This window comes from Numida meleagris, chromosome 13 (assembly GCF_002078875.1).
Source record: "Numida meleagris isolate 19003 breed g44 Domestic line chromosome 13, NumMel1.0, whole genome shotgun sequence".
NCBI classification, from domain to species: domain Eukaryota; kingdom Metazoa; phylum Chordata; class Aves; order Galliformes; family Numididae; genus Numida; species Numida meleagris.
Window position 1 is genome coordinate 6786892 of NC_034421.1, and position 20553 is coordinate 6807444.

Consider the following 20553-nt stretch of genomic DNA (forward strand, 5'->3'; position numbering starts at 1 on the left):
GCGGTGTGCAGTTCTTGTGGCCCCGGATGGGTGCAGCGCTGCTTTGTGAAGTTGCTACAAGCCCTCATGTTTGCTGCTTCTGGGGCAAGCGGCGTCTTCCCGGTTCCTAATGGGAGCTCCAGGTGTTACGGTGTTTAACAACGAATCGAAGAAATCCACGTGCAGAAACTCAACAGCAAAGTTTTGCTGCTGTCTAGTCAGGTGTTCCTTATTAGCAGCTGGGGATACTTCCACCATAAGCGCTTCCAAGATGACATGATTCAAACTCCTTTACATAGTGCATATCATCAATTATGCATGAGAAAATTAGCATATACACGCCTATCTCAGGTAGTGGTTTATGAGATTTCCAGTCTTCTATTCCACGGTCTCTTCTACTGTCTGGAATCCTTTCAGCATCGTGGCAGCCCGACCGACAGCCTGTTCCTCCAGCTGCTTGTCTTCCTCACTCATCCCCTCGATGAGCTTTCTTCACTGACACATGCTCAGTAGGAGAATGCCTATTATAAGTAATTCGTAGGTACCAAAATCATAACATTTGCTCACTCAGCACTCGGCCATTATTTCTGGACACTTGCTTGTCCATGGATAGAGATAAGTTTGGCAACCTGTCTTTTACTGATATATACTGGGGTGTTGGAAGATAAGGAGGATAGGGGGGGAGTATCTTGTCATCTGCCTGTTGCATCCCAACCTACACCCGGGGTGAGGCAATTCAGCCCTGTGTGGAGGCCCTGGCTTCTTTTGATGTTTGATAAGCCTACTCGCGTCGTTTCATCATTGTGTATCTTTTGCTGAAGGTCTCTTGTTAAAATAGAATAGCCTTACAGCATGCTTTCTAGTCTATTATGCTACATCCGTTAACTATTGGCAACATCTAAAAGCTATTATAGTTTTGCAAGCAAGAACTAATCACATAATGCAATAATTCAACAACTATATTTCTGAAAGTACGCTGCTAAAATGTACGGTATACCTGCTTTTTCAAATCAGCTACTTCTAAAAACACGTTACAAAATTATTACCAAAAATACGACTCCTTTAGAACCAGGGAGTCATACAAGCTATAAAATCAAGTACTGGTGCTGGGTGGGAGCGGGTGGGAGCCCAGCACTGGCTGCTGCCTGTGGCTGTTAGCTGAAACCATCCTGGCCTGGCCGTGCTGCCCTGCTGCCAGCACGCAGCGATTGGGTTACTGTGCCGGGATAGTTTGCTGCAGGAACTCAGCCAGGTGCTGCTGCCAGGTAACAGATCCAAAGCTCCGCGGCGCTGTGATGGTTTTGCCAGCTGATCCTCTGGGCACGCAGGTAAGGGCTGCAGGGTGCTGGGAGATGAGAAACGCGCTGGGCAGAAGGGGCTGTGGGGCATGAGGGGCACTTCACAATTTGGATCTTGTTCTCTCTGGTAAGCTCCTGGATGGAAGCACACCGAGGTGGGGTCTTAGTGCAGCCTGGGGCAGTGATGTGCAGCCCTGCACTGCACTCCTGGGCTGTCACCAAGAGCTGTTTTTGTCCTCCTGATAATAGCAAACATTCTCCACTCTCTGGGTACTGCTCTGGGTACTGCTGTAGGTTTGGGATGTTGGAAGGAACTGTGCACGTTTGGTGCAGTGCTGTGCTTGCCTGGGGATGCGTGGGCCTGTGCCTTGTCTGTGCACAGCAGAGCTGCACCCTGCTCTGCTCCCAGGCCTCCTGGGCTATGCTGGGAGAAAAACAACAGCAGAGGCTTCAGCAGTAGGCTGAGCCTCAGCACAGAGCTCATTCAGCCTGAACGCTGTGAAAATCAGTTAAAAGCCTTGTCTGATGTGAGTCTGGGAGGAGGTCTTCAAGGAACCATTCACTATCCGTACATTTAGATTGGAAGCTCACAACTGATTTCTTGCAAGGATTAAAAATGGACATCCCTTACAGCTGTGCCTGCCTGTTGGGCACTCAGCAGCTCAGACCCCTGACACTTTGGCAGGAATGCACTCAGGCGGCAGCACGCAAGCAGCCAGCACACCGGCAGTGATGAGCGAAGCACAGTGTGCAGCCATGGGAGCTCTGCAACTCCCTTCCTTAAGGCTTTGCCCAACCTCAGGTAGCCCAGGTTTCCAGGAGGCTGCTCCATGCTGCTCACCAGGAAGGCAGGATGGCTCTGTGCTCTGTATGGGGATGTGCCGCCCTTCTGCAGCTTCCTGCTCCTGCTGGTGCTGCAGCAGGATGTGTAATACCCTAAAACCTCTTAGCGTGCTAAGCCCTGGGATCCCTAAGTGCTGAGGAAGCAAAGGAGAAAATCAGAAATAGCAGCTTAAGGGGGAGCTGCAGGCAGCATGGGGTCTGCGCTCAGGATGCTCCCCGTTGTGAGGAGCTCTGCCCTGCTGCCTGCAGCCCGGTAGAGGCAGTGCCCCGAGCAGAACCCCACAGCCAGCCCAGACCCAGTTCTGCAGCATGGTGTGGGTCATGGGGTGGACACCTCCGCAGCCTCTGTGCTCCCACCCGAATTCCAGCCCCAGGGGCTCAGAGTGCTGCATCCCACTGCTTGGCACAGCCTGTCTTTGGATTTGCCCACATGGGTAATGGATTTCCCTCCATGGGATCTAATCTGTTGTACCTCCTCTCAGGCCCTAATCCCCTCGAGCTGCAAGCTGAGGTCAGTGCAAGGCTCAGCCAGGGCAAGCACAGCAATTGGTCCATCTGTAGTTCTCCCTGTGATGGCAATAAAGGCAATTAGGACAGAGGGGAAGAAAGGCAAGGAAAGCACTGCCGGGTGCCCGGCCTCGACCTGGAACACCTGGGAGAGCTCAGCTGTGCCGTGAGCATATGGGGACACGGAGCGGCCAGCAGGGACCTCGCTTGGCCATGTCACAGCTCACAGCGACGCAGGTGATGGAGGACAGCGGGGAACGCCGGGACCTCGTGGTGGGACAGACCTGCCCTGTTGAGCTGACTGGAGAGGAATTCTGTAAGTGCTGTAGCAGTAGGATGGGAAGGTGGAAGGATGATGTGACTGTGGCCATCAGCCCCGCTGTAATGCAGTCAGCACTGTGCGGAGGAGGACATGGTCATTACCTTTAGTGTTGGTTTCCACAGAGTGTTTGGTCCCTTTTAGCACTTCCTGATGAGGATGGCACCTGCTGTGCCCTTCCGATGCAGAGCAAGAAACTCAGGATGCATTCCCAATGATGCTTCAGAGTGATTCAGTCTGCAGAGTCCACCTAAGATAATTTGCCCCGATAAAATTGTCTGTTTCATTTTTGTAAATGCTTAATGTGAGTTAAGTAACATGGATGGAATAAACATGGGAATAAAAAGCATCTTCAGGCAGCTGAGATCAAATGAAGTGAAGCTCTGCATGCAAATTAATTGAGCGAGTGTCAGCAGACAGCAAATGTGTGTGCACTGCAGCAGCACCCGAGGAGCCCAGGAGGACATGGGCTGTGCCAATCCTGCCTGGGGCAGAGATTTCTGCAGAGGTTTGGGGCTGCTGCACCCTGAGCTCTTCCCCACTGCATCTACTGAGTGGGTCCTAACCCTGGAACTAGCTACAAAGAGAGGATTTGGAAATCCACACCTTTGTGTTTCAGGGTGCTGTAGCCAGGTTAGCATGGGGATGTTTTGGCCTTCCCTGGGTGGGCAGAAAGAGGTGCTCCAGGGGCTGACAGGATCTGGCAGATGCTGGTGGAAATAGGTTTTGCAGCGTTGAGTATTGAGAAGAGCCGCTGAATGTTGGTTCACCAGCACGGCGTGCCAGGGTACGAAGTAGTGACTTCTATGGACACACAGCGGATGCCCTTCTCTACTCCCTGCGCTGGGCTGGGTGCATGCCACGTCCTTGCTGCTAACTGTGCCAGTGGGAGAATAAGAACCATTTGGGGGGAAATATAAAGGAAAACTGTTCCTCTTGGAGCATTTTGTCCCCCAGGGTGTGGGGCTTGGCACACCCATTGTGGCATCTCCAGCAGAAAGCACCACTCTGAACGGAACATGCCCACACCACCTCCTCCGCTTTGTGTCTTGCAGTTGCAGCCATGCCGGCGACCAACCAAGGCTGGCCAGAGGCGTTTGGCTTCTCGCTGGGTGGCAGCGGGCCCTGCTATGTGCTGTGGGTGCAGGAGGGCAGCAGCGCCGCAGCGGCGGGGCTGAGACCTGGTGACGAGGTGCTGGAGCTGGAGGGGCAGCCCGTTGCCTCGCTGGGCTGCCCGGCGTTGCTGGCGTTAGCCAGGCGCTGCAGCTCTGTGCCCCCCAGCATCGGTGTGCTGTCCCGGCTGCAGCGTGCAGACCTGCCCCCGGCCCCGCACCTGGGCTTGCAGCTGGCGGGTGGCAGCCCACCACGTGTGGCCAGCGTGACCCCCGGCTCTCCTGCTGCCACCTGCGGCATTGCACCCGGGGACCTGCTGCTGGAGGTGGACGGCGTGGCCGTGCGGAGTGCCGAGCGGGCGGCCGAGCTGCTGGCATCCTGCGGTGGGAGAGCGCTGCGGCTGGGGCTGCTGCGGCCACAGAGGGACCTCGGCCCCAGCGCTGCAGCCGTGCACATGGAGAGGAAGCAGAAAGCGCAGGAGTTCAGCAAACAGGTAAGGACGGGGCATGCAGGGGGCACCCAGATGGAGCTCAGCACCAAGCTTCTCACATCCCGTGTCTGGCACACTCACATGAGGACACCCAAGCCAGGGCTGCTGGGTGTGGATTCATGGAATCGTAGGAATATTTGGGTTGAGAAAGACCTCTGCAGTCACTTGTGCCTGAGAGAAGGGTCCAACACAAACCCATCTTGCAACGATCACTGAGAGAATAAATGGGCACTACAAAGAGCTTTCGGTGTGGATCCCAAGTGCTCGTTCTTTTTGCTCTATGGGCTGACACCAACTCTTCCTGAGTGCCCTCCTCCTGCCTGAGCATCCCCATGCAGTCCTACTGTCTGCAAAAGGAAAAACAGTGCTGTGATGACATCTTCATTGTGCTCCTGAATGCTGCCTAGTGGGTAATTTACCAAACATCACCCTGCGCTAATTATGATGTTGATCGCAGTTGTTTTTTTAATCTTTCTAATTTCCATTTCAAAGCAGCCTTTTAAAATGATGTTATGAAAATAACCAGGCTTGTGTGTTTTTTGATCCCAAGCTAATACAGGAACAAAGCATTCCTAAAGAGATCCGTGGGCTGGACCCCCTTGGTCGGCATTCTGATTACAGCCTCACAGAAAGGCATGGAGCTGTGAGATCGCAGGCACTGCCCCGTGTGTGGACCCACTGCCTGCTGATTGCTTCTGTTCTAACAGTGCCCAGGTGGTGTTTGTAGGGCTGGAGCTCGGCTGCCCCTGCTGAGCATCGTGTGTGGCCATCACCAAAAAGTGCTCGGGGTCTCGGTTCAGGTCGATGCCTCCTTCCTCTGTCCCCTGCACACTCAGGGACACACTGGGCATGGCACCTCAGCCCCAGCCTGGGGCGAAACATAGCAGAAGTGGCCCAGCATTAAGCTCACCAAAATGCCACATTTCTTGTCCTTGCTGCGCTGGACCTTGAGACAGAACCGTGTGCAGAGCTGTCCGTGGGGAGCGGCTGCTATTCTGCCCCAGATTCTGTAACCTTGAAACGTGCAGCACGTGGTGGCTGACACTGAACTGGTGGCACCCAGCACCCATGGTAGGGGGACGGTGCCTGTGGCCACCTCCCTGATGGCCCTGGTGGCCCCGGGGACTCATGCTAGTGTCCCCCAGTGCTTGCAGCATGCACAGCAGTGGAATTGGAGATGTGCATGAGATGCCAAGTGACCAAAGTTTCACTTTCCTAGCCACATTGCTTCCCTTCCTGTTGGTTGCTCAGATGCTGCCCCTAGGCAGATCTGATTTGTGCCCTGTACCCACACTGGACCCCTCTCAGTGCCTCTTTGTTCTGTGCTGCAGGTGGATGCCATCCTGGGGGACCAGCCTGAGCTCAAGGAGCAGGTGTTCGCTGCGCTGAAGCAGTACGCGGCCGAGCGGAGGGTGGAGTGCCTGGCCTGCGCCCTGTGCATGCTGCTCACCCAGGAGTCCCACCAGCACCTCATCGACAGCATCAGGTACTGCCTGGCTGACGTCACCCATGCTGTCAGCCTGCCTGGAGGGCTGTGGGGGCAGGAGGCTCTGCGCAGGGCTGGGGTCCCACTCCCACATCCTGGGGTGCTATGGCACTGATCTGCTGGAGATCCCATGGTCCCCAGCACCTCTCGTGCCCTGGCAGAGTGGCTGTGCTCTGGGGACCTGAGCATGCAACCGTATTGCTGAGCTGCTCTTGTTGTGTCCAAGGATGGGGACAGGGATGGGAACAGCATGCGGGCACGTGGCAGGGATTACAGCCAGGCTGAGACAGTGGCCATTAGGGAATCAGGTCTCCATCTGGCCCCGCTCCGGGCCTGGCTTTCCAATTCCTGCTTTAATCAGTGGAATTGCAAGATATTACTGTTACCATGGCAACATCCCTGTGTTGGGGTATCTGCCACGCACCCGCAGTGGGCAGGTGGTTGTCCCCTGAAACCAGGAGCTCCTGGCACTCCCATCTCAGACCGCACCAAGGTGCCCTCAGAGGGGCACCAGGACCCATCACCTGGAGAATTATACAGCATTTTATTTTCCCCACAGAGGGGACTGCAGTAAGTTTCTCAATTTCCCTCTGAACCCGAGTGCCTCTGCCATGGACACGCTTTCCCTGGGGCGTCCCCATCCCAGCAGCGTTGCCGCTGTCCCCATCTCAGGGTGCTTTCCCCCCATGCCCAGTGTGCAAGGTTGGCACTGGGGCTGGGGCAGGACGCGTGGCGAATCGGGCAGCTCATCTCGGTTTAATGGAAATGAAATATTTAGCTCGGGGAAAAGATTTACCGCCTAATCTTAATGAAATGAATTCAAGGGGAAAAAAAAGTTGCTTTGGAAACCGGGTTTCCCAGCTGAGGATGTGCTGGCGGGAGCTGCGTGCAGATTTGTTTGCTGTTTGTGCAGAACATGAACTACGTACCCCGGAGTCCAGCATCAAGCAGGTTTGCTGCTGAGCAAGAGCTTTTAGTGCTTTTAATAACTCACCAAAAGGTGCTGAGAAGCTCCTGCATGTGCTGGATGTGTAGGACGCTGAGAACGTATTTGGGTTATTTCCACAGGGCTCAGGGCTTGGGCTCAACCCCACAGCAGAGCTCCCCCAGACCCCCATGGCTATGCAAACCTCCCCAGTGGCCACAGCCCTACAAAGCAGGCAGGGAAACAGCGGGACCAACCCTTCCCATGGCATGGGGCAGGTGAGGGCGATGCCCGTGGGCAGGCAGGGAGGATGCTCAGGGGCGATGTAAGGGATGCTGGGGGTCGCCGGTGCTCCCCATGCCAGCAGCCCTGGGCTCCAGCAGGCTGTCTGAACCCTGCATCAGGGTGCACGGTGGCAGCAGCGACAGTGACAATGACAGTGGCAGTGGTGGTGGCCCACTGGGAGTGACCGTGTGGCCATGCAGAGCTAAGCAGCCGGCACATCCCTGGTGCTGGTCTGATTGGATCTCTCCCGCAGCGCCGTGTTTATTTTGGGACCAGGCTGCCACTCTCCTCCTTCCCCACACACCCCCCTGCCCAGCCCCATGCTGCTGTGGCTGTGCAGTGTAACCCAAGACCCCCAAGCTCAGCACAACGGACCTGGGGCTGCAGGCAGTGCTCCTCCTCCTGCTGTCCTCAGGCTGAGCTTTTTCGAGTTTTTTTTTTTTTTTCCCCCTCTTCAGCTCAAATGGATTTCATCCCATTTGCCCAGAATTAAGCTCCCGCAGATTTTAATTTGCTGACATTTTCTTCATCCGTTGGGTTGTGGATAGCAGGGATAATGCACGTGCAGCGCCGGGTCCTCCCTGCGTGCAGATCCCCTGCCCATATGGTCGGTGGCTGTAGTAAAAGTGCACAATTGTAGTTCTGCTCAGGAATGATGAACACCAGCGGCGCGGGGGGAAGATGAGCTGCCTCGGGTGAGTAACAACAGACCCTTCCTGGGATCCCAGGGGGCTGGGAGGGGAACGGCTGGAAAGCAGCTTAATTCCGGGATCTAGCACTGCAAAAGGAGATATGTGAAAAGTTAATTAACTCTTAGCAGCCGTAATGCATCGGAGCTGCCAATGCCAGAGGCTCTGTGGGGTAGGGGAGAGGGAGATCTCTTCTGTCTTTGTGTCCCTCTGTCACCTGCAGGCACCAGAGCCCGGCTGTGACCCGGGGGTTCGTTCCTCTGTGTCTGCCCCATGTGGGATGCTGGGTGCAGCTGTGGGTCCTGGGGTTCAGCTCTTTTTCCTGGGATGTCTTCAGCCCAGGCAGAGCTGTGGCTCAGGCAGGGAGTTGCTCTGGCTCTGCTCTGAGCATCTTGAGCACCTTGCATCACCAGGGCTGTTGCCTCAGAGCCAGGTGATGCAGACGGGATCCTCGCTGCATTTCGGAGGTTAGGAGCTCGCCGAACACCGTGTGCCCCTCACTGCCTGCTGTGCGCCGTGCCTTTCCTCCCGCGCCGGCAGTGTCCCCGTGTCCGTGTCAGTGTTGTTTCAGCTCGCGGCAGTGGCACTGAGGTTTGAAACATGTTTCAAACAGATGGACAACAGAACCGTGGAGTGATGAACACAAATCTCCACTCCCCCCATTGACCTTCAGCGTTCTAAAAGTTGTGCATGCCACTCCAGCGCCGATGCCCTGCGCGCAGGCACCGTCCCATTAACCTGGATGCGATCAGCGGGATGTGCCCGTGTGCTGGTGCACACCCCGGGTGCAGGAATCCATCAGGCAGTGATTGGGTTGTTCAGGCTGCTGCGTGCTGTGGGGCTCCTGTAAGTCCTTCCATTGTGCTTTGCTGCAAGGAGAGCACAGTGATGGAGTTTGTTCCTTCCCAACCCCTGCTGGGGGGCACCAGGCAGCCCCAGTGTCACTCTTGGTGCTGCAGTTCTGCCCACAGCCCCTTTGATCCCCAATACAGACAACACTGCTGCCCGCTGGGGGTTCTCTCATCGCAGAGAAATTCGACTAAGCTCATTTTAATAACGCTCCCAAGACAATCTATTTGTCCCAGCTTGTTTTCCACAGCAATAACATCACTCAGCATCTCACCGTATTAAAATGCTGCAGCCATCTGTGGCCACCTCTGGATGAGAAATTTCGCTTTATCCATCAGAGTTTGTACAGGACACACCGTGCTGCTGCCGTGCCTGCCCCCTCCCCGTGTCTGCATGCCCCCAGGAGAGCTCTTGTTCTGGTTGGGACTGGGGCACTGCTGGTGTGTGGTGCAGCAGTGCTGCACTGTGCTGGGACATCAGCAGTACTGCACTGCTCTGCGGGGCAGAGCTGCCACGAATTTGGGCAGCAGGAGGTGATTGATGGAGGGAAGGTGGCTCTCGGCTGTTTCCATTTTAAAAAGTCCCTAATCTGATAGCTGGACATATGTCCTACGGCCTAAAAAGGAGTTAGGACAGCGGGAGAAAATGTGCCACCAGTGGGGCACCAGTTGGGAGCGGAGTTCTGTTTGTTGCAGTCAGGTTCAAATGGGCCATGGCCAAAATCTCCTGTTATGGGACTAACTTGGTTTGACAAATCAAGCTGCTGCTGTAACGCATTGCCCGCGTTCACACCAACACTGATGTGCAACTTTGGTTTTGTAAAGCAGTTCTGCGGCCCGAGGGGTGGTTGGGATCTTAAACAGAACACGGGGAAATGGTTTGTCCTGGCGTTCCTGCACCAAAGTACGCAGGAGTTGTCAGCAGTGCCTGGAGCGGGGCCCGGCTGGGGAGGGGCTGCGTGGCTCTGCGGTGGGGAAGGGCCCCATTCCCTCTAATGAGCGCTGCGGGCACATCTGCAGAACATCTGCGGCCCAGTGAGCGATTATCGACTGCCGGCTGCGGGGCTGGGGAGACAGCCCCGTGTGCACAGAAAATCCATGGTGGGAATGCGTTCAGGGGCAGCCGTGGCCATCTGCCCCGTGTGTGTGCTGCAGGGTGCGGGGTGACCCAGCCGTCCCAGCGCCACAGCACTGAGCGCTGCGGAGAGAGATGTGAGCAGGGAGAAGGAGGTGGGCTCTGAGATCTGTGCAATGCCGCAGCTCCTTTTGGATGGGTGAAATTCTGTCCCAGAACTGTGTGACATCGGGCGCTGCAGCTTGCTCTTGGGGCAGAGGTGTTTTCCGACGTGGGAGCCGTTTGTATGGCACAGTTTAAACACAATTTCGATGTTGCTCGGTGTTTTCATCCACCGTGGGATATGCTTTCTGCACGAGGGACGCACTCAAGGTCTGCTCTTTGATAGCTGTTTTGAGGCAAAACCATACATTTTTCATTTTTTCTCCTTTGCCGCCTGGAGATTCTCTCGTTTCTGCAGCTCCAAAAGCCTCACATCCTCTGTATCAAACGCTGTGTTTAAAGACAGTGGCATTAAAATCAAGGGTTTTATCTCCTACCCTTGCTGCCAAGTGCGGCTGTGGTACCCCAGCGGGAAGCAGTGCTCCGCAGTGCTCCACATCTGTAGGGGAGCTGAGGTTCGGGTCCTGGTGCTGCTGCCAGGCCCAATGGCTGCAGGGATGGGGCAGCGGCTGCAGCGCGTGAGCAGCACCAAACCCACGCAATCACTGCTTTCCTTTAAGGTTTCTCACCCATTACAGCGGCATGTAATTTAAACAGAAGCACTTTAGAAGTCAACTAATTAGCACCAGCGAGGCATCCCTCCGGAGTTCGGCGCGGAGCTGTGCCCTCCTTTCTGCGCGGCGTCCTTCCCAGAGAGATCCAGCTGGAAATCACACAGACCGCGGTGTTAGGGAAAGCAAAAAGGCTTCAGAGCCGAGTTTTGGGGCAGCGCTGGTGCTGGGGAGAAGGCAGAGCGAAGCCGGCATCGGGTGCAGTGCGGGGCGAGGAGGAGGCGCGGGGCTGTGCCCATCTGTCCGCTCTCTGCGTGCACGGCGGGTGCCAGGGCAGTGCCCGCTGGCACCGTGCGGGGCTGGAGCCGGCGTCGTGGGCGTGAGCTGGGGCTGAGCCTCAGCTGCATGCGGAGCTGAAGCGTCTCCTTTTGTTCCCACCGCACCTTGGACAAATGGGGAAGGACCGGAGCTTCTCTCGGCATTTTCGGTACGTCTGCACTCTGTGCTGCGCCTGGGGGTGGGTGCACCGCGCTGGGCTCGCGCTCCTGGAGTGTCCCCAGGATGCACAGCCGTGCGAGGGGACACTGCTGCCAGGGGTGCGAGGAGCTGGGGAATGTGGGGTGAAGCTCAAAGGAACACTGGAGCTGGGGGCTGGGAAGCGCACATCGGGGTCTGCTTTGGCTCTATGCATGCGGCCCGCAGATGGGTTGGGGTGCTGTGCGGTGCAGAGCTCGTGGCTGGGTGCTGTAACCGGATGGAGCCCAGGGAAGGGGCACAGAGCTGTGTGTGCTGCAGAGCGTGGCAGGGGGCTCAGCACCCACCACAGCTCCTGGAAGGCACTGCCTGGGTCATGGGGTGGGCGCTGGGCTGCAGGTGTAATGGGAATATCCATTAGGAAATAAGCTTCAAATGAGATCTCTGTGGGTTTTAGAGAATGAGAGGGACAAAGGCTGAGCTGTGCCAAGCATGCTGTGCCCAAGTGAGCGTCGGAGCAGCTGGGGACAGGCAGGGCAGGCTCTGCCGGCCGCGTTTCCTGGCCCTGCGGGAGCACACAGCCCTTGGGGACATCTCCTGGCCTGGAAAATGCCCTCAATTCATATTGATTCAGACTTAGTCCTGATGAAAGTGTCCTGGTATGACAGAGGAGGACTGGCAGTGATCTGCAGGGCTCAGAGCTGGCAGGGTCACTGTGCCCAGGGCTGGTGACACCTTGCCCATCCGCTCTCCAACAGGGAATGCAAGCAGAGCTGACAGAGCACAGGAGGAAGAGGAGAGGGAGGAAGGCAGGAGGCCGGTGCTAATGCAGCATCAGCCAACACCACCCATGTGCTACCTGGATGGTGGGTCACTTGTTTAAGGGCAGATCTGTGTGCTCACTGCTTTGCACGCCATTGAAGCACCAAAACACCTCCCTGCAGGGCTCTGAGCAGTGCTGTGCCCATCCTGAGGACACTCTGCAAAGGGTTTTGGAGGAGGAAAACCTTTTGAGTGTTTTAATAGGGTTGTTATTACCAACATTTAGCTCCTCTCCCTGCTAGCACCAAGTTTCCCTGCTAGCACTGAGTCAGTCCATAGAAAAAGGTGTCTCTGGGCCTGCTTTGAGCCCGCCACGCTTTGCTGCTCCGCTCTCCTTTCTATCAGCCTGCAGGCGAAGGAACCACCCCGGCAAAGTGGGGCAGCCCTGCAGGAAGCAGTGAGATGGATCTCATTTGCCCAGCTGAAATGAGAGCAGAGCAGCCCTGCCCTCGGGAGGGGAGTGGGGCTCAGCCCGGCCCCAGCCGCTGCCTCCCGCCTACGGCTGGGGAGCTGCTTATTAGCAGCGCTGTGCTCATTTCTCACTGCTTTTCTCATCGTTACTTCATCACAAATTGGCTGTGAATCGTGCTGGTGTGTTCACTAATTTTAACTTATCACCCGACACTACGTGAGAGCATCTGTCAGCCTCGGGACCAGGTGTGCTCTGCTCGCTCTGGCCCAGCGGGAGGGCACGGGCTGTGCCATTGGGCTCAGCCTTTCCCTGGGAGCAAATAGCCGTGTCCTGGTCCCAGAGGTTCGGGATCCATACTTTTCCTCCAGCTCCATCCTGGCTTTCAGAATCCTTTGGAGGAGATGCCCCAAGGCTGAGGTGCCCCCAGCACCCCTCAGCCCCGATCCCTCCGGATGCTGCCTGCATCCCGCTGTGGGTCAATGCCACCCCATAAAATGTAGTCCTCAGGCGCAGGGCAGTGACACCACATCCCTGCTCCCTGCTAACGTAGGGAGCATGTCCACAGAACAAGGTGCACACGGTAACGAGCGGTGCCAGCGGTGCTGTGTATGGAGTGGGCACAGCTGCGGCAGTGAGATGCGGTTTGGGTGCAACAATGCAAGTTGCTATAGAAACATCAGGAGATAACAGCTCCTCCAGAAGCCCCTAAATGTGCAAATGGAAAAGGTGGGAGGAGATGAATGAGGTGTCAGTGTTTCACAGTTGTGATGGGAAAAGGAAAAAGGAGAGGAAGGAAAAGCATCTTCGTGCGTCGCAGCACGGGAGGTGTGTGGCACCCCGGGACAAGTGCTGCGGGGATGGGCGGGGGGGACATGGGCAGAGAGGGCCATGCGGGGACACTGAGCACCTTGCTGGGGTCCTGCAGTGTGCACAGGTCTGCCAGGGTCCTTGAGAGGAGCCTATAACAGGGATGAAGGCAGAGAGTGGTCTTCCTCATAGAGCCAGCTGCTGGGCCGTAGTTGGGTGTAAAACAACTCGCACATGGCTTGAGCTGCACCTTGCCATCAGCCCACCAGAACCAGCAGCTGATGGGGTCTGAGATGGGGCATCAAGGAGGAATGGAGCTGTTGCGATTGGTCTCTGCCTAATGCTGTGCTACAGAGGGCTCTGACCTCCTCACCCCATGGAGCTGTGCATGGGACAGGGCAGGAGATGCAGCCAGAGTCCATGGTGTTCCCATGTCCTTGTATCCTTGGCATCCCTACTGCTCCTGGTGCTCACAGGCAGTGCTGAGGCTGACGGCACACAAGGGCTGGAGTTCTTCTTTTCCGGGCACTGCTGGATGCAGAGCTCTGTGCCATGACCCCCTCAGCCCCGTCCTCACTCCCTGCTCTTGCCCCGTTTCCAGGATTTTCATCCCCAAGAAACACCGGCAGCGCTTCGATGAGGTGGTGTCACAGAGCCTGATCAGCAAGCTGTGCCGCTCCAAGAGCGAGCAGCACAGCAACCGCCTGCGGCGCAGCCGGAGCGAGGACCACCAGGAGCGGCTGCTCGTGTCCACCCGTGCCAGCTCCGTGCCCCGCAGTCACGAGGAGCTCAGCAAGAGCCTGCGGAAAACCACCTCGCTCATCACCAGCAATGTGGCCTCGGGGGCTGCCCGCAGGTAACATGGCTCCTGGATGCTGCCCGGGGGGGTTTGGTGTGGATGGCAGCATGGGAGAGATGCTGGGAATGAGGATGTCTTCCGTGCACAGGATGGGTGAAATTCTCCTGGGATGAGGCTGAGCACAGACCCTTCCCGCTTAAAGGATGGGCTATTTTGCACCCCATGTCCCAGCTCCAGGTCACCTTTTCTGTCTCCTTGCTGTTGCAAAATTACGTGTGGAGGTGAGCAGGCACTCAGAGGCTTGAGGGGATGGTGGCATGCTGGGCAGGATGCAGGATGGCTGGCCGTGCCAGCTGGGATGCAGGGTGCTTGGGCACTCTGATGGCACACAGTGCCATGCACACAGCAGGCTGCGTGTGTCACCCTGCCCTGCCCCAGCGGTGTCTGGGTGCCAGGCAGCAGCAGCAGGAGGAAGGCAGGACACGGCTGCGCAGGGGATTAACCCACTTCCCACTGCCCAGATGGCCAGACCCCGGCAGCTCACAGCACGGAGCTGCCCTGCTGCGCTGGCACTGACTGCCGCTCTGCTCCCAGCCCCATCTCACAGACAAGCAGAGCAGGATGGGGTCTGCTGGGGAGTGAGGACTGCTCCTGGGGAGGCCCTGTGCTGCTGTGGCTGCCCCGAGCCATTCCCCTGCCTCCATCTGGTACCCTCAGGGTGTTCGGCCACAGCACGCCTGCCCGCGAGGAAAATTTGTTACTGTGACTTTTCCAAAATTTAGTTCCAACACATCTCTCTCCCTGCTGGTGTAGAAAAGGCCCCTACAATGGTTTCCTGGTTGTGAATGGTCTCAGGGCTGTCTCCTTCCCCAGGTAGCTCTCAGCAGGAGGATTTCCTGACACTCCTTCCAACATTTCCTCACTGAATTTCATTTCTTTCTCATCCATCTTGGGGCTCTTTGCCCCTCAGTCTCTCTTACTCTATGTAATGTATTATAGCTCATGCTTCACTTTAAAAACACATTTGATTTGGAGCCCTGGGCTGTCTTTTTATGAATGCAGTAATTAATAGAGTATCAGTCAATGCTCACAGGCTCTGTCCCTCCAGCTCCCGTCCCCAGAGTCCCCACCTGCCCTGTGCTGCAGCTCTCATGTTAATGCACATTCAGCTTTAGCTTGCAAAAGCCATAACTAGATCTAAAGGTCCCAGCAGGGACCCTGTCTGCTCGGTGGCCACACTGGCAGCACGCTGTCCTCGTCCCAGGGGTCAGCATGAGGTGTCCCCTTTGGAAGGCACCGAGGGGACACAGTGAGCAGTGCAGGACATACCTGGGCAGTGGGGCTCCTGTGGGGCTGGGGAAGGAAACAAGAACCCAATGTTTGTTGCGTTCTGATGTCACATTTGATTTTTTACCTGCAGAACGGTGCGAGTTTATAAAGGCAACAAAAGCTTTGGCTTCACGCTGCGTGGACATGCACCAGTGTGGATCGAGTCTGTTCTGCCAGGTAAGAATCCTGCCGGGCACCAGGCTCAGAGCAACCCAGCTATCTATGGCCTGCAACAGAAGTGCTAAGTGTTTGTTGCTTGCTAGAAAATAGCAAAGGAGATTTACAAGGCTGCAGGGTCCCTGCTCTGGGGCACAGTGGGCACGGAGGGGCCAGGACAGACCCCAGCCTGGGGGCAGCAGCTGAAGCCCCACTCCTTCCCTCTGCCTGCAGGGAGCCCGGCTGAAAAGGCTGCGCTCAAACCTGGGGACCGAATCCTATTTCTCAATGGCCTGGACATGAGGTAAGCGGCTCCTGGAAGGACTGTGTGGTGGTGGGAGTGGGCATGGTGGTGTTCATTGCTCACCCTCATGGAACAGGAGCCAGAGGTGGGCATCCTTCAGAGCTATCTGCTGTGGTATGTGAGGGGTGTCACCCCATATAGACACCTCCTGTAATATTCTTTCATGAAAACTGAATACCAGAGGAGTGTTTCAGCCTCGGCCTTGCTTATCCTTTTACATTACTGGTGCAGTGGCAGCAGCCTGTTTTTCATCAGGTTGGGCTTTCTGCAAAGAAAAGCAAGAGCAAAGGGTTGGGACGGGCTACACGATAAGAGATAGTGATGAATATTTAAAGGTTAAACATCCGATGCTGCTTCTAGCAGTGCTCAGGCTCTCACGTTTCAGCTGATCCAGCAAACTGTTGGCTGATGCAGCAGCTCCAGAACACAGCATACCCACCAGAGGCTGTTCTCTGAGCCCACATTGCAGCGGCAGTGCCCTGGGTCAAGCCATGCCCTTCCCAGGGACGTATTTCCCATCCACTTCACATCCTCTCCATGCAGAGTTAGGACAGGCAGAGTCCCCCAGTGCTATGGCTTAAATGCAAAGTTCTCCTGCTGGGGCTGTGGGTGCACACCCCGTGCTCATTGCTCGCTGTGGGTGCGGTGATGCAGCGTGATCGCTGGGCAGCACAGCTGAGACTCAGCAAGAATGGAGCCAGGGGAGCTGCAGTGGGGGCACAGCAGGGGCTGTCTGTCTGCAAGGAATGGGGTGGCCCTGACCCAGCTCTCTGTGCTCTGCAGGAGCTGCTCCCATGACAAGGTCGTGTCGATGCTGCAGGGCAGCGGGGCGATGCCCACCTTGGTGGTGGAAGAGGGCATCGTCAACTTCTCCAGCGGTAAGCGTGCTGCGGAGGGGGTGCCTCGAGGGGCATGAACCCCGAATTCAGGAGTTCCTAAACTCCCTGTGCCAGGGGAGGAGCTGCCAACACCCGTGGGCTCAGGGCACCAAAGGCACTGGACGCTGCTCCCCACTACCTGCAGGGCTGCTCCTTGACTTCCTGCAGTCAGGCTGAATCCTGGGCTTGGCTGCTGCCCAGCAGCTCATTGCACTGTGTGATCGTCCTTGACAGACCTTTCCAGCATCCTTCACATGCAGTCTGTTCTGTGTACTTGACCGGAGTAATCCAACCCCGTGCATCCATGGTCACTGTGCAGCTATCACGGCTGTGTGTGGACTGTGCTGTGCAGAACTGCTGACATGAATAATTCAGCTTGCTGCTGGGAATGATCTGGCGGGAACGGGTGGTGCGGTGTGTCAGTGATTGCGGCGAGGTGCAGGAACACGGCCCCGCAGAGCTCACACGCTGCGTTCCCAATGCAGGGAGAGGGGCAGTGTGTTATTGCAGTGCTGTTGTGTGATGCATAGGGCTGGGAACTGTGACTGGATTGTCCCTCTGGAGCAGTGAGGGCTCCCCTGAGCCTCATGTTGGCAGCCCTGTGCTACCCACTCGTTCGCATGTGCCCTAGAAACAAAAGCAGGAGCCTCAGTGTTCATCAGCGCACAGCAGTGGCACTCAAAACCCCATGAAAGAAGCCAAGGCAGGGTAGGATTGCTGGTCCCAGAGCCCCCACCTCATTCCTACATCTGAGTGCATCCCAGGGCTCGGCCATGTCCCTCTCCCAGCAGTGTGCATCACCTGGTGCTGCTCTGGGCTCAGTGCCTGGCAGGTGCGTGGCACAGTGAGCAGCCCTGTGTCAGTACCACTTCTATCATCACGCTGCTTCCCACAAAATCTGCCTTTTTTTTTTCCTGGGGTAACCACCCCTGCACCACAACACCAGGATTTGTGTTTCAGTGGAGCTGAGGTGCCCGTGCTCCGAGCTCTCCCACATCAGAGGGATTTCAGCTGCAGAACAGAGGTGCAGTGGGTGTGAGCAGTCTGGGCTGTAGGCAAGGACTGGGGGCACAGCTATTGGCCCGAGAAACCCCAGCAAGACCAAGCAGACCCCTGTGCCATGCTTGCAGGGAGCTCAGTGCAGGCAGGGCAGCACAGGACCCCCAGACGCAGGACATGGTTCTGCTCCCCACTTGGTTTTAAGGCTCCTGGGGGCACACAGCAGCCCCACCATCCTCCTGCCCTGCTCAGAGGATGAGCTATGACCCCAGCCAGCCCCTCTGCCTGTTGAATTCTCTTTTCTCTCTGCCTGCACCTTGCAGACTCTGACTCTGCCGACTCCCCGACCAGCTCCTCTGCGCTCACCTCCCTGCAGTGGGTGGCAGAGATCCTCCCCTCTAGCATCAAGATTCAAGGGAGGACCTTCAACCAGCAGCTGGAGCACCTGCTCACGCCACCTGAGCGCTATACCATCTGCAAAGCGTTGGAGAGCTTCTTCCAGCATCGGTAACTTGTTAGCGGTGCCGTTCCCTTAGTGCCAGTAGTGATGGCCGCGGCGGGGACAGTCCTGCAGCAGCACAGCCCACAGCCCGCAGGCTCAGCGCCAAGCTCTGCTCTCTGCTCTCTCCAGCTGTGCCTTTTTCTCGGGGTAAAAGCTGAGCAGGAGCCCATCTCTCGCCAGGTGTCCTGCCCGCGGACAGGGCAGCACGGTCACCTCCTGCCTCCCTGCCATACGGTGACCTCATCCCCTGCAGCACAGGCTCTCTTGCTGCCTGGCTGTCCCCATGACGGCCGCAGGTCCTGTTCCACTTCTCTGATCACCGGGCTCCGTTCCCAACTCCTTGCTCTTCTCAGCATTTCTCTGCAGCAGAACAGCTGCAGAGCCCTCATCCCACAGCTGCACACATCGTGCCCTGCTGAAACCCATCCCTTGGCAGCTTCAAGATGTGCCATAGCAACCTTGTTCTCTGCCCTTCATCTTCAGCCTTCCAGCACTTCCAGCAGGGATGTATCACCTCTCAGGGCACTGGGAGATGCTCACTGCCCCTTCCTGCAGCTGCTCAGCACCTGCTCTGGGGATGCACTGCTCCGAGTTAGGCTGATCCTGCTGCTTTCATGCAGCACTTTGCTCCTATACAGACAGATAAGGATCTCAATCCTGTTTTGCAGTGAAATGCAACAAACTCCTCTGTATTTAGGTCACTGGCAGTGATAAGCTCCAAAGGAGCATTGCTGGGGCTTCACCAACCTGATGCGACCAGAGCTGCACCCAGAGCTGCAGGTGCTGAGTTCAGCTGCTGGAATCCCCCAGCACCAGCTGAATGCACCCACTGGGGCCCAGCAGTCAGCACACTGCTGTGATAAAGCAGAAATCATTGCTTAGAGCACCCTTGAGGCTACTCTGCTCCTGCAGGATTCCCCTCTGCACTGCTGCAGGATGAGGCACAGCCTCTGGGGTCTGCAGATGGGAAACAAGACCCAGCACAGCCCAGGTGTTCTGTGCTCAGCAGCACAAGGGTGGGAACATGAGCACTGAGAACAAATTGCTCAGCTCCCTTAGACCAAATCATCTCACCTGTAGCTGCCCCAGTCCATCACCTAATGGTGTGCCTGCCCCAGCTGTGACCTGTACCTGCCTGGTAAGGGCAGGTGAAATCCCAAACATGACATTTCTGCTGCTTGCGAATAACAGCTCTGCCCAGCAGTGAGTGCAGAAGGGAGTCAAGATGGTCCTGCCTTGTCCGGCACCACAGCAAAGGCAAAATACCCACACACAGAGAGCAGCTCAGCAGATAACCGCCTTCATCCTTCAGCTCTCCCTCACATGAACAGATAGGAACAGATTTGTTCCTATATACAAAGTCCTAAATACAAAGCTTTCTGTAAGGAATTCTTGCTATTGCTTCTATATTAAGGCTGCAATAGTTGCAGTGAGCTTTAACCACTGCTTTCTGCCTGAGTTTCTCAGTAGAAAAACATCCTGACCTTAGCTGTGACCCAGCCTTGCTCAGCTGAGATCCATCTCTTAGAGACCAGTCCCTGTGGGACAGCCCTCTTTCCCTGGGTGTTTCACCCTCCTCACCACATCGGGTACTCAGCCCCGTTATCCTGAGCAGCCCCTGCACCACCTCCACCCCACACAGCATAGGACAGAGCCCTCATCCCAGCTGCTCGCTGCTGTCCAAACCTCAGGTCTTGCCAGAGCACCTCTGTGTCCTGGTGCTCATCCACCCATCCATCAACCCACCCACGCATCTACGCATCCACGCATCTACGCATCCATGCATCCATCCATCCATCCATCCATCCATCCATCCATCCATCCATCCATCCATCCATCCATCCATCCATCCACCCATCCCTCCACCCACCTACCCACCCATCTAGCCATCTATCCATCAACCCACCCACCCATCTATGCATCCATCTATCAACCCACCCACCCATTCATCCATCCCCCCATCCATCCACCCACCCAACCCATCCATGCTGCCCCATACACACTCATGCAGCCCCCCACAGCAGGCTTTATGGGTGCTGCCAGACCCTGCAGGTTGCTGTCCCTCTCAGCCCCACCTACACGTCCCCACTCCCCCACATCTTGTCCACCAGGCTCTGTCCCTTGCCCACATCTCTGTTTGTAGAAGACCTGAGGTGCTTGTACCAAGGGTGAGGCAATCCCGGCAGCTGAGCTGCAGGCAGACTGGGAGGTGCAAAGCTGTGTGCTGGGGCTGTGCAGCTCAGGACGTGCTCACTGCCCAGCCCTCTCTCTCCCATTTTGCAGGAACATTGACACTCTTATTGTGGATGTGTACCCGGTGCTGGACACACCAGCCAAGCAAGTCATTTGGCAGTTTATCTACCAGCTGCTGACGTACGAAGAGCAGGAGCACTGCCAGCAAAAGATTGCCAGGTTTCTTGGTTACAAGTCTTTGGCAGGTGAGAGGAAAGCTCCAGATCCAGCAGGGATGTGCCCAGGGAGTGCGTGCTGCCTGGTGCAGC

General features: G+C 56.5%; 1 protein-coding gene across 1 annotated transcript in view; it reads left to right on the forward strand.

Annotated features, from left to right (window-relative positions):
• The window catches only part of GRID2IP (Grid2 interacting protein), a gene marked incomplete at its 5' end in the record, with an annotated part of 29838 nt that continues 13285 nt past the window's right edge, over positions 4001-20553 (forward strand). Inside the window, 8 exons of the mRNA XM_021411661.1 lie at positions 4001-4552; positions 5881-6035; positions 13687-13941; positions 15305-15390; positions 15604-15673; positions 16457-16551; positions 17874-18057; positions 20336-20513. Of these exons, the coding sequence (XP_021267336.1) occupies positions 4001-4552; positions 5881-6035; positions 13687-13941; positions 15305-15390; positions 15604-15673; positions 16457-16551; positions 17874-18057; positions 20336-20513 (1575 nt within the window). The remainder of the gene's footprint in view (positions 4553-5880; positions 6036-13686; positions 13942-15304; positions 15391-15603; positions 15674-16456; positions 16552-17873; positions 18058-20335; positions 20514-20553) is intronic.